General features: G+C 46.7%; 1 protein-coding gene across 1 annotated transcript in view; it reads left to right on the forward strand.

The window, feature by feature from the left end:
• The first annotated feature begins 5,286 nt into the window (after positions 1-5,286).
• SYT6 (synaptotagmin 6) overlaps positions 5,287-12,858 on the forward strand; it is a 28,571-nt gene continuing 20,999 nt past the window's right edge. Inside the window, exon 1 of the mRNA XM_042833650.1 lies at positions 5,287-5,533. Within this exon, the coding sequence (XP_042689584.1) occupies positions 5,383-5,533 (151 nt within the window). The 5' untranslated portion in view covers positions 5,287-5,382. The remainder of the gene's footprint in view (positions 5,534-12,858) is intronic.

Genomic DNA, 12,858 nt, shown 5'->3' on the forward strand with positions numbered 1-12,858 from the left:
AGGTTCTCCATTCTGAACACCACAAAACATGTATATACGCCCAATTCCTCAGCTGAGAGCTGGTTTTTAGCTGTAAATCTACTCATGGAAGGGTTCAGTCCATGACGTTCTCCAAGTATTTCTTGCTGCCAGTAATTAAACTGGTACTTTTTTTTTGCACACGTTGCTCATTGTTTAATATGATTATTCAGAAAAGTGCTGGTTCTGTGATATCGTATTACCTAAATAATCATGTTTAACTTTTTTTTTAAACAAGGTTATGGTTTCTAATTGCTCTGTTCCCGTGTTTTTTGCCGGCGTGTAATAAAAAGGTTTTCTTCAAATAGTTATTTAACGCGTTAGCTGCCTGTAAATACTTCTTGCTCCGTACTCTGGAATGTGCTGTAGAAGCTGTATTAGTTCAGTTTAAAGCACTGTTTGAAAACCGGTTTGTTTTGGTTATTTCTATTAAATTAGCAAAATAAATCAGTTTTGAGCTGCTTTTTTTTTTTTTTTTTTTTTTTTTTTGCACATGGAGGTGATGTTATGTTACAATTTGCAGCTGGCAGATGAGTTTTCGGATGCCTGTGCAGCTCCAGCTACCGGTCCTCCCATCCCAGGGGCAGCAAGCTCAGCAAAACGCCAACTGGAAATCACTTTTTCTTTTCCTCTGGTTTGGAGGAGATCTCGGCCTCCAAACAACCCCAAGTGCAGTTTGCTCATCGGCTCTGCTGGGCACGGTGTGTGTCTGAAGGATGGAGATGGCACAGCAGTGCATTCTGTGCTCCTCCTGACAGCTCTGTTGGGATCCCGCTCAGCAGCGCGTTCTCATTGCATAATGAAGACATTCTCTGCCAACCTGAGGTTTAGTTTGCTCACTGCAGCCAGGGAATGCACGCTGAGAACGGCAGCAGCCGTGTTAAAAAGCGGGGATGTGCCGGGAACCATCAGCTCCTCTGCTCAAATCCTGCTATTCTGGTCATCCTGCCTGGGACCAGAGGTGGGGACCTGGAGTGCACGTGGCCTTGTGCTGAGAGTGGGATGTGAGCGGCTCTCGTGCGAGCTGTGGGTCACCAGGGGGTGCTCCAGCACAGCCATCTGCTGGCACTGAACTCAGGCTCTGATCCCTGCAGCTGTGGCAGCGGGTTGCCTGCATGGCACGGTGTGGTGCTACCCAGAGCCCAGAGTCAGCAAGCACACTTTAGCAGAGTGCAGTGACCTGGGGGCTTCAGCTCTGCTCATTTCTCTCCATCCTGGCCTTACTGGAGTGCCACGCTCGCTGCCTGGCAGTGGGTTCATGTGGGCAGTGCTCTGCTTTGTTCCTCTGTTGGAAGGAGGTTTCTCTCCCTGCAGAGCTGCAGTGTTACTTTGTTCGTTCTGCAGCCCCTGAGCTCCTGTCACAGCAGTGCTGGAATGCTGCCGGCTCCTGCTGGGGGACTGCAGATGTGTCCAACCAAGTTACATCTTCTGCCCAATTATGATCGATCTGGTCCTCCTCCAGGTACACCCAGAGCAGCATCCTTTTAATGTCTAAAAGTCTCAGGCCACTTGATTACTGCAGGCTGCTGAAAACTTATTTCTGTCAATAGTAATTCAGTACATTAATGGTAGTTTCTATCCCATCCTCCTCCCCAGGAGCCCTGGAACTGAACAACCACTCCCAAAAAGCCGATGTGAATGCATAGCCAGGGGAGATGTGGAGCTCAGAAGCACGAGGGCAGCATTACCTTTGCTTTGTGTATTGGTCTCTGTCAGGAAAGGCTCTTCAGGAGCTTCATTGCTCAGCAGCATGGGAGCAGCATGGGAGCAGGAGCCTGGGGACCTTTGCTTTGGGGAATATTTTGATTGGAAAGGAACAGAGAAGCAATACGTGCTTTATTTTGCATAGAAGTTTAACTCATTGCTCTCCAGGGAAAGCAGCTCAGCCTGACTGCCTCTCTGTCATGAGAGGTTCTGCTCATTTTTAATTCACTGTTAGCAGCAGAAGGGCCAAATTCTGGATGCTCCACAGGTTCCAGGGGCCGGGCAGAGTGCTGCTGTTTGGCACTTCTCTACAGGTTTAATACTTCAAGGAGAGTTTCCTTCATATTTTTTCCCCACACTCAATTCAAGGTGACCGGTATTGGATTTCTACTTATTCTTAAAGCCCCATCTCTGTTGTGACTAACAGTATCTTCCTCCTCTCCATGCACACGTTGGGTGAAGCTGTTTGTTCAGCTTGCTGCTTTGTCCACCAGCACAGATCTGCACATCAAAGCAGCACAGGAAGCAGCACACTTACACACAGACAGCACATCAGTGCTGCCAAAGGATCCAAATCGGAGTCATTCTTACTGGCAAGAAGATCAGAATTTTCTTCTATCCATTTCCAATTATTGTATTAGCTGGGAGGGTAATTAATGCCATCCTAATGATGGTGTAAATGAATGCTGCTGCTCCTTCTCTGGATTTCACTATCTTAAATACAAACAAACCTCCACTCTCCTAGAGATGTGACCAGATATGTTGAAGAAAAAATAAATTGTACCTATAGTTAGCAGTTTCCAGGCTCCAAGCACAAATAGCCCAGGATTAGGTGTGCATTGATTGTACTGTCATTCATAGAATTGCAGCGTGATTCAAAACTTTCTGCTTCCCTCAGTGCTAGAGGTAATGCTTCATTTGGTGCCTCTGCTTCACTGCTGAGATGGAGATTTGTATCTCAGTAACAATCTGTGTCTGTATGAGCAAAATGCTGGAGAGAACTCTTGCTTATGGACAGCAGCTGTTCACACCACCGGGTGGTGGTGGCTGTGTTCCATCCTCTGGTGTCGGATGGTAAAAGGGGCACGTGACGTAAATTCTCCGTTATGAGGTGCAGGTAAAGTCTGTGTTGATTCTTGAAGGAACTGTGGAGGGTCTGGGTCTGCTGTCACCATCACCCGAGCTCGGAATCCTGAATTGAGTTATTGATCTTCGTGTTACAAGCTCTCCATTGGACATTAACCTTTTTATCAGAGCGCTCTGTGTTCGCTTTGTTGTTGTCCTTATGCAGCATCACAGCTGTGGGCTGCGTGTCTGCTCAGTGCATGCCATAGAATTGCTCAGGTTGAAAAAGGCCTTGAAGATCATCAAGCCCAACTGCAACCTGACGTATTACCCTAACTCTAATAACCCTCCACTAAATCACGTCCCTGAGCACCACATCCAAACAGTTGTTAAAGATGGGCCCTGACATTGACTGCCATGTTCCTCTGCCTGGTCACTGAGAACAGCATGGATGTGCTGCAGCACCTTCTGCAGAATCAAAAGGGCTGCAGGGGTGGGGTTGACTCCAATACAGCTTTGGGGCATTGTTTGGATGTTGAGTTTCCTAGAAACACACTGAGGGGAATTTTAGGGCGTTTGTCATGTAAATATTATGCAAAGCTGTACCAGAGTTGAGCTCCTAGTCAGTTACTGGTTCAGTTTCCAACCTGGCAGAGTTTGGGATCTCTGCTCAGTGCAGCTGGATGGCTGGTGCTGGTGTTTGCTGTTTGCAGTTGTCTCAAACTGCAGCGCTGACCGGGAGGTGGTGGTGTCTAATTAAAAAGTGTCTCTTTGTGACCATTTGCAGGATATTGCTGTCTTAATAAAAGCTTTCCAACACGTTGCCACAGCAACAGAACTCTTTGGAAGGGTAGGTGCTTAGTAGGTGAAGTGCTCTTGCCAGGCAGGGGCTGCTGGGTGCATATTCATGCATTACCCACGAGACAATTAACATACACATGCCTATCTCAGGCAGTGATTGAGGTTTCCAGTCTTCTATCCCATGGTTTCTTCTATCATCTAGCGTCCTTTTAGCATTGTGACAGCCCAACCAACAGCCTGTTCCTTCGTCCCATGGTCTTCCTCACTCGCCCTCTACGTGAATTCTCTTCACTGATGCACACTCAATAGGAGAGAGCCCATTAAAAGTATTTTATAGGTACCAAAATCATAACCTTTGTTCACTCAGCACTCTGCCATTATTTCTGAACATCTGCTCGTCTTCAGATAGAAATAAGTTTGGCAACCTGTCTTTTAATGATGTGTACTGAGGTGTTGGAAGATGAGGAAGATAGAAGGGAGCACCTCAGCATCTGTGTGTTGCATCCCAACCTCCTCCAGGACTGAGACTCATGCTTCTTTTCCTGTTTAATGAGCCTACTTCTTGTTTCATTATTGTTTTTCTTTTGCTGAAAGAAACTACTCCTATTCAAACAGAACATCCTTACAGCACGCTTTCTAGCCTGTGAAACTACATCCATAAATATTCACTACACCTAAAAGCTATTAAAGTTTTGCAAGCAAGAACTAATCACATAATACAACAGTTCAACAGCTGTATTTCTAAAAATATGCTACTAAAATACACGGTGTGTTTACTTCTTCAGATCACCAGGCTGGAATTTCAGGCCTGAGCTTCTGGGAGCCTCAGATGAGTCTATGGGGCTGATGCTCCTGGGTGTTCAGGTGCCTGTGTATCTCCTGGGACTTGCGTGATGTGAGAGCTCACAGTACTTCAGCAGTAATTAGCAGACAAAATAAACACAGTGGCATTAATCTCGACATGCTGCTGTGATGTGGGGCTGAGAGATCCATGCAGCTGCATCGTTTGCTCTCTGGTTTGCTGATTTATCTGCGTGCTGCTCCGGGCTGCAAGGAATCATTCTGCTGAACAGAGCCGTAAGTGACTGTTATAGGATTGTTTCTTTTTTCATGCGTGCCCAATATGTTCTCGAATTCAGAAGTGTGGTTCTACTGAGTGGCATGGCGTGCCTAACAAATTGCAACAGAAATAATAAATGCTACAGGTTTCTGGTGTTTTTAAAAATCTGATTACAAAATACAATAATGTTCTCAGTCTCGATGGCCACCTCCAGCTGGCTGCGATGGCACTGATGCTAACAAACAAACCTGACTTCTTGTTCCACGCTGCCTTTAACAGCTGCAGTAGTTCGTGCAGTGTTTCTTTGCTATCCTCAGTCAGATTTCAGCATTCACTTTCTTTGTAAGGTTGCTCTGGGAGCAGGGCTTGAAACTCTGTGCCCAGAAAATCAAGAGAAAGAGCCTTAGAAGGGTTAAAAGGAATTATCTGGGCTGCAGCTTTAAAAGCGTAGTATGGAGGGCACGAAACTGAATTTAGTAGGAGGTTCTTTGTCTGGAACACTCTTTGGCAGTAAACAGATCTCTGATCTCAGAGGCAATCTGAGAGCCAGGAGCACGCAGACAGCACAGGGCTCTGCAGCCCGACCCGCAGCTCCAAGCGTTGGGGTACGTGGGACCCCCACAGTGCAGCCATGCCAAAGGGTGGGACTGCAGCTGTTGGAAGGAGGCACAGCCTGTGCTCCTAGTTGGACTTCCTGAGACAGAAGGAGGGCAGCGGAGGATGCGGTCTGGGAGATGAGTGGCACCGAGGATGACAGCCGCTGTCAGAAGGCAGTTCGCATCATCACTGAGCTGTGCAGGAAGAAAAGCCTTCCTGCCCTGCATCTGGACACGTGCAGGGAATTCCTTCTGCCTTCAGACCAGAGCCTGAGCATCTCCGAGCCAGGTACAGTACTCTGGTCTTGTGAGCTTGGGACTGCAAGCATGCAAAGCAGGGAAATGCCTGCACAGGGGGGGACTTTTGGGATTTCAGTGTTGGAATTAGGGGAGAACTGTCTCAGCACAGATCTGTCTTTATTTTCCTTTATGCCTTCCACAGCTGGTGCAGGTGCCGATTAATCTGTTGGTGTGAGTCAGTGTCACCCAACTGGGAGAGCTGCAAGATTGGAGAGGTTGTTGGTGATGTTAATTTAAGTTTCCGTTAAAGTTCCTCATTCGGTTAAAAACCTCAACTCCCATCCTATATGGAGAGAGAAGCAATAAAATGCCTATTTAAGAGACAGAGATTGTTAGCTCAAGAAAAGGAAGGGTTTGCATGAGTTTCTATTCACCAGGCAGGGTGATGCGTGGGCCAGGAGCAGTTGGTGTATGGCTCTGAAGGTAAAGGAGCACTTCTGCATGGGAATGTGGTGAATTCCTTGTATGCTTCAGCTCACAGCTTCTAGAGAGCAGCCCTTGCCTGCAACTTCCAAAGACGTTTGCAGAGGGAACAAACATCACAGGTTCACACGGAAGAGCAAAACCCAAGTGTTTGGGAACTGCTGAATCACGGCCTGAACCTCTGATTGATCACCTGAGGCGAGCACTGAGTCAGTCCTGGGAGCACAGGTGAAGGCAATTCACCTGTGCTGCTGGAAGGGTGAAGCCTGGCTGCACCTCTCCTAGATCCCATTTAAGTGCTGACCACGAGTGGGAAGGGATTTCTTTTGGAGATCCCTCCTCTGTAGTTTTGCAGTGAGCCCAGGATGTGGGTAAGCTTTCTATCTACTCTCTTTTTGTTATTATAATCTGTTTTGCCAAACTCTCTATTTTGTAATTATAATTTCTTTATATTCATTGATTATACACCAAGCAAATGAAATAATGCTTGTTAACATTATGGGTAGCATGCACTGAGCTGCTTGTGCACTGAACCACTGGTGTGCTTTCTTTTTAAAGCAGCTGACACTTATTTTGAGGTTTCAATGCATGATGGTTTATCAGCCCAACCTGACTCCAAGTACTCAGAAACCTTTAGTGTCCCCCTTGGAGATCTGAGCAGCATCCCTCAGCCCCTGCCCAGGGCTCACTGTGTGCAGCAGCACACCTCAGCTCACCCTGGGGCTCTCTCTGTTTGCTGGCCAGTGTGCCTGACCTGATGTCTCCATATCATGTGTGACTTGTCATCTTTTGATGGGCTCTTACCTCTGCTGGCACCATCTTTAGGTGCATCATCCACTGATGCTCTTTTCTCTAATACAAATGACTTTTGACATCGTTTCCTATATATATATTTATATATCTTTTACCTTGGTAACAAAGTTAATGTTTCCCTGAGCGTGCAGCAAAAATACCACTTCTGTTCTTGTTACACGCATGGAGATGGCAGATAGGGCCCTGCAGGTGTTTATGTAGCCCATCAAGGGCCTCACTGGCATATTTTCAGGTCACACCAACATCCTCCTTTAACAGCTGCAAATGCTTCAGCCTCTGTCACGGTTCAGGCTGTGCTGGGCTGACAGCTCTGGGCACTCTGATCTCTGCTCAAAATGCCCAGGCCCATTTTAAGCTCAGGCAGAAATGAGGATGCTGTTTGTGTCCTACAGGTACCATACTTTGCAAAGCTGTGAAACTGTACCAGCAGAGGAAGCGCATCTGTTTGCAGGAAGTGCTAAGTGGTGCATTGAGCGTGTTGGTGAGACAGCCTTTCCCATCCACAGTCTGGATGTGTATCTCATTACCTGCATTTGTGCTTTCCCCATTTTTCCAGCTGTAGGAGAAATGCTGAGTCATGGTCTGAAACAGTGATGGAGCACCTGGTGGGAAGGCAGGGCCAACCCAGGGAGCTCAGGTGTATGCAATGTACCTGAGTGACCAGATCCTGGCTCCACCCCTTTCCAGACCTCATTTAAGGGTTGGCAGTGGAGGCAAGGGTATCTTGCTGGAGGTCCTTGCCTTCTTGAGGCCTTCCCATAGTAAGCAACTTCTTTCCTTTGTTTCTTTGCTCATGGCTGTTGCATTTGAGCAGAAATCCTCACTTGCTGCAGCCTGGGACCTTGCTGCTCTGCTGCCGTTGCTGTGCTTTCCGTCATGTTACACCACAGCAGGTTTGTGTGAAGCAAACTTGCTACTGGTCACCAGGAATCCTAAATTCAGATCTGATGGACTCCTAAACATAACAATGTGCAGATTAAAAACCAAAGCTGTGCGGAGGTGAGCAGTGATAAGACTTTGAGGCACGGTGCCATCTCAGCACCATCAGGAAGGTCAGAGGAGGAGCAGTGCAGCCCTGGATGCTGTGTTGGGCAGCACAGCTATGCTAATCTGGATGCAATGTTTGCTGGGGTAAATTTGTCCCACTGTCATATGAATTCAAGGACTTCTCTGCAAGTTTTTTTTTATCTCCTGGATAGATCTATTGGCTGATGGATGAATAAGGTTGAATTGTCAGGGCTCCCTGTGCTTCCTGTGCACATGTTGTGATGCAACATTCATCATCATGTTGCTGATGAATGGGAGCATCGCTAGGGAGTTAGCTAAGTACTACTAACCTTCTTGAACTGCATCTGGCCATGGAGAAGAACTGTGGATGTAAAAACACTGAAGCAGTTTATGTGAAAATACACAGGACTGTGCAGCTCTGGTTTTGTGCACAGATTCTCTTGTTGGAAAGCACTTAGAATTGGATGTGAGAAGAGCTTCTGTGTATCAAGTAGATGCTACCCTACTCTCTGTGCTTTGGGTTATGTAATAGCCTGTTCCTCTACTTAGTCAATAAGAGAAATGTAGCTGCAGCATTTCTCCAGTACGCCGTACAGCACTGTGTACCAATGAAGGAGCAGAGCGGGCTGCTGCTGGGTAATAACTCCATGTGTCTGAAAAATAAGGCTCTCGGGTGAGGAAGGTGTTGCAGTGATGTGTCAGCAGCAGTGCCAGGAATAGCCCTGCTCTCCTGGCTGTGGCCCTGAGGTTGGGCAAAAACGGTGTCCTTTGTTGTGCCCATCTCACCCCCTGCAGCTCAGTGCACCTGGCAGCTCTTCCCTGCCCGTCCTCAGCTGCTGTGCGGTGATGCTGTGTGCAGATAGCAGACAGCCATGAGCTACAGGCAGAGGAGATCTGTGATATAGAGCCAACACTTACCACTGCAGTGATGCACCTTAAGCAAATGGATATATCATTGCTGTGCCCTGGAGCTGCAGCAGTCGCTCTGAGTTTACTGAGCTCTTCAGGAATGCTTTGGAGGCAACGTGCAAAATGTGTTGCAGCCTTTACTCTGCAGGCCGTGTGAGCAGCAGACCCTGCTGACTTCAGCACAGTGTGAGCATCCTCCCCAGCCCCTTCCCTGGGCACGGATTGCCTTTAGCACAGTGCCCTGGTGCTGTGCAGGTATGAGGTGTCAGACCCAAAGTGAAAGGAAGGAAAAGAACAAGTGGGGGGAAATGGGAAAACAGGAGACTTGAAGAGAGTGTCTGCTTTCCAGTGTGGTTTTCCAGCTCTAACCCTTCCATAACTCAGTGCAGTCAGTGCTTTGCCCTTTGTGTGAACTGCTCTTCTTGCATTCTGTGACACAGGCCATTCTTGTGCAGCACTGAGTGCTCCTGGCACTCTGCAAATACTATTAAATGCAAAACCCACATGTCTGTAAGCATTCCTGCTGCGGGAGGAAAGAGGCTGAATTTCTGTGCAGTATGGGGTGGTTTGTTGCAGAAATGCTGATGGGGGTAAAATATTTTTATATGGAGAAATTGCATCTAAAGTACATGAAGGGAAAAAAATATCCCTTGATAGGGCAGCTTGACTAATGGAAAATTGATGGCGTGCCCATTCACTGATGTGGGATGCCTCGAGCCACTAGCTGTGAAATAAGGGCAATTCCAGCTTTTACTTATTGGCTGTAATAACATACTTCTCTGAATCACTGTTCAAGTATATTTTAAGTAATCGTGGTGTATAGCAGTGAACATGTTTGAAGCCATCCAGGCAAAACTAATACTAATCATCCAGGCTTACAACTCTGGAGGCCAAGCATGTGAGGAGCAGTGCTTGTGGGCAAAGATCTTTCTTAGCACGGAGCAATGCACTTACAAAATGGATTTTGCCTTCCTCTGTGCCTGTTCTACCAGCATGTAGAGAGCCAGCAAGGGCTGCATGCAGCAGATTTGCTCTTTAGCTCAAGCAGAACAGGTTTGTGCTCTGATCCTGAAGGTGTCGTGTTCAAACCTTGCAGCTAGAGGAAGGCTTAAGAAAAAAAACTCTATTAGAATAAGGTCAAAACCAGCAGCATAAATCAAGGGGAAATTGATTGTGTAGTTTGTCTATGAATATGTTTATGTGTTCGGTGTGTAGCTTGGTGACTTCACAGCTGGCTCTGTGCTCACTGTAATGGTCCTGGTAAACAAACAGCACTACAGAGCTGTGCAGTGCGTGCCTGGGAGCTTTCTAAGTAACTCTGCATAGCGGCGAGGCTTGAATCTGCTTAATTGCTGCTGGTTGGTTCGTTCCTGAAGCAGTCAGAGTCTGAGTGTGTTTGTAGTTTTTTTGCGGACCTCAGAGCTGTTCCTGCGCTGCTGCAGTCGCCTCATGCATAGTCAGGGATGGGGATCTGAAACTCCATAGAAACAGGCAGCCAGATTGCTGCTGGTGTTAATTGGGAGGGTGAGCAGGCTGAGGGCAGCGGCGGCGGATTGAGCTGGAGACCAGCTGCCTCCTTGGTAAGTCCACATTTCTGAAGTTACTTTCTTATATTTTTCTTTTTTTTCTTTTCCATGATGTAGAGCCTCTTTTCCTTAACAGACTTTTGCTTTAAAGATTTCTGTCTTTCCCTTTGAAATGTTTGCTGATAGTGAAAGTATTCTCCCTACGCTTTAGGGAAACCAAGCATGTGCTTTCAGCTGGTTCAAATCAGGGCATATCCTTACCCTGTCTGTCTCCACTGCTTTGCAGCAGGATCCTGAGAAGCTGATGGTTTTGTTTGCAGGTATTTGTTGCTGGACAGCTGTGCTGGGATCATACCAGCACTGTGGGTACGGCCTGCTGCACAAACCATATTCACATAGTCTTATGTGCACATTTATTTTTTTGGAGACAAAAACCAGCCCCATCCCCACCTCGGCTCTGATACAAATTTCATTTAGCTGTAGTTTCAGCTATCCTTGTTTTCTTCCTCTCTTTCCTCCTCTCATTGTTCACATCCTTTGCTACACTCATTTTCCTTAGAAAGGACGAGTGTTCATTTGATGTTGGTTAAGCAGCTTTATCTGGCTTTGCTATTTATTTCTTCTTCAGGTGCAATAATGCACTCTTTTCTTCCTGTCTGTGTATCACAGAATGCCTCTCTGCAGCCCTTATAGCTTCATCCAGTGGACTCGCGTGCAGAGCAGTCATTTATGATAGCAGTGGTTTGGGAGAGATGTGATGTGTTTCTGCTATGCATTGCCATTAATTACACTTGCACAGTGCAAAATGGCATCCTGGAGAGACAGCAAGGGGGTATCTGGAGTGGCTGTATGCTGAATTGTCTGTGGAGAAAAGGAACTTACCTAAAGGATGCTCAGTGAGACTGCAGCCACTAATTAAGGCCGCCCTCATGTTTAGTTCAGTTTGTAATGTAGCAGGTTCCTGTTTGACAACACAGAAAAATGTGTAGCAAAGACTGAAGGAGGGATGCCAGAAGCCCTGCACATACAAACCTTTCAGAAGCATCATTAGGAGGACATCCATTGCCAGAGTATCTGCTTTCATTTGATAACAATTGCCAGACATCCCAGCGCACTGGGCGCTGTCTCTCACGTATCACTCATTCTCTGTGCACGTTTGCAAATGCTGCAAAGAAATGCATGCACTGCTGTGACAGCTCAGTGCTCAGGGAGCACACATGTGTTCTGTGCTACCGAGTCATTCACAGATGTTGCTACAGCACACAGTGATGAACTCTCATGGGAGTAGCACACAGCTATGGACTGTAATTGCATGCAGTGTGGCTTATAAATAGTTCATTAGATTGTCATCAGTTAAGCATAAAGCAATGACAACTGTTACTATCTCATTTATAATACTCCAGAGAACAGCTGATTAAGACATGAAGCAACTGAAGTCACTGGGATACGTTTCCTTCAGTTTGGAGAAATTTTTCCTTTTATTTCTTTGGGTCACTTTTATTACAGAAGTGCAATGTTGTTGGCAGCTCAAATTCCCCTTCTTGTTGCACATACAAACAAAAGTTTCAGCAAAAAGCTTTCTTTTGGTGCAGTCTGAAGGGAAAATCCAGATCTCATGCAGGTGATGCATGAGGTCCTCAGACCTTTCTGACAGCCTCATCCAGTTGTCCGTGTCTCACAGCCATCGCTGTTCTCCCAGATACAGAACTGTATCTCCTGAAGGATTGCAGTAGGTGCTGAACAAAACCCCAGCAATGCTCAATAAAAGAAAGTTTTGTCTGGGCTGGAACTGGTCAGTGCTTGGACCATGGATCAATTGCTTAGATGTGGGCTCCCCCCGAGGTCCCCTTTTGAAGCAGGTTGTCCTCACACTGAGTGTGCGAGAATAAAATATTTTGAATTTTGTAGTCTTATATAATTATTCTCAAAATAGCTTCTGATTCATCCTTGCTTTTGAAGCTGATAGTTTGCATTCCAATAAGCTCTGGTGTGGCAGGAACCCTGTGGTAGCAGTGAATTAATTTTTAAGAAGTTTTCTCTATCTCACTGAAACTTCAGCACAGGCAGCGAGAGCCTTCCGTCTCTGTTCCCTTCTCTTTAGGCAGCTGTGATGTGCAGGTAAGGTGGGCAGACTCTGGCTGAGCTCCTGCAGAGCCTCTGGGTGCAGGAAGAAGCTGCTGGAAGCTGATAGATGTACCCACTGTCCCAGAATGGAGGAAGAGCACAAATAGAATGAACCTCTTCTTGCTGCTTGCAGGAGGAAGGTGGGGCTGCAGAGTTTTGAAGGGGGCATTGTGAGGAGTTGGTGTTCCAGAGCCATTGGTATTTCATAGGATTGTGCTGCAGTAGGCAGTCAAGAAGGATAATCAGTTAATTATTTTATTATCAGGAAATCAGAACATGCTGATTTGTTTCTTTCCAGACTGGTCACAGTAGTGAATGTTTCTGTGTCCCTTCATGTTCCTCTCTCACATGCTGTAAGGATGCCCTCAGGCTGGGCAGTGCTGCCTGCCTCTCTAAAGAAACCTGACAAGCAGCCAACCTCCTCATAGTCAAAGCAGAGTGCCAGAAGGTGCAGATAGAGCAGTAGGTGACAGCTTACATGTGTTCCTATTGCTCAGGCTGCTCCTTGGGT

The sequence above is a fragment of the Centrocercus urophasianus genome, unplaced genomic scaffold, assembly GCF_019232065.1.
Source record: "Centrocercus urophasianus isolate 14NV4802_14NV808 unplaced genomic scaffold, USGS_Curo_1.0 seq_42, whole genome shotgun sequence".
In the NCBI taxonomy this organism is placed as follows: domain Eukaryota; kingdom Metazoa; phylum Chordata; class Aves; order Galliformes; family Phasianidae; genus Centrocercus; species Centrocercus urophasianus.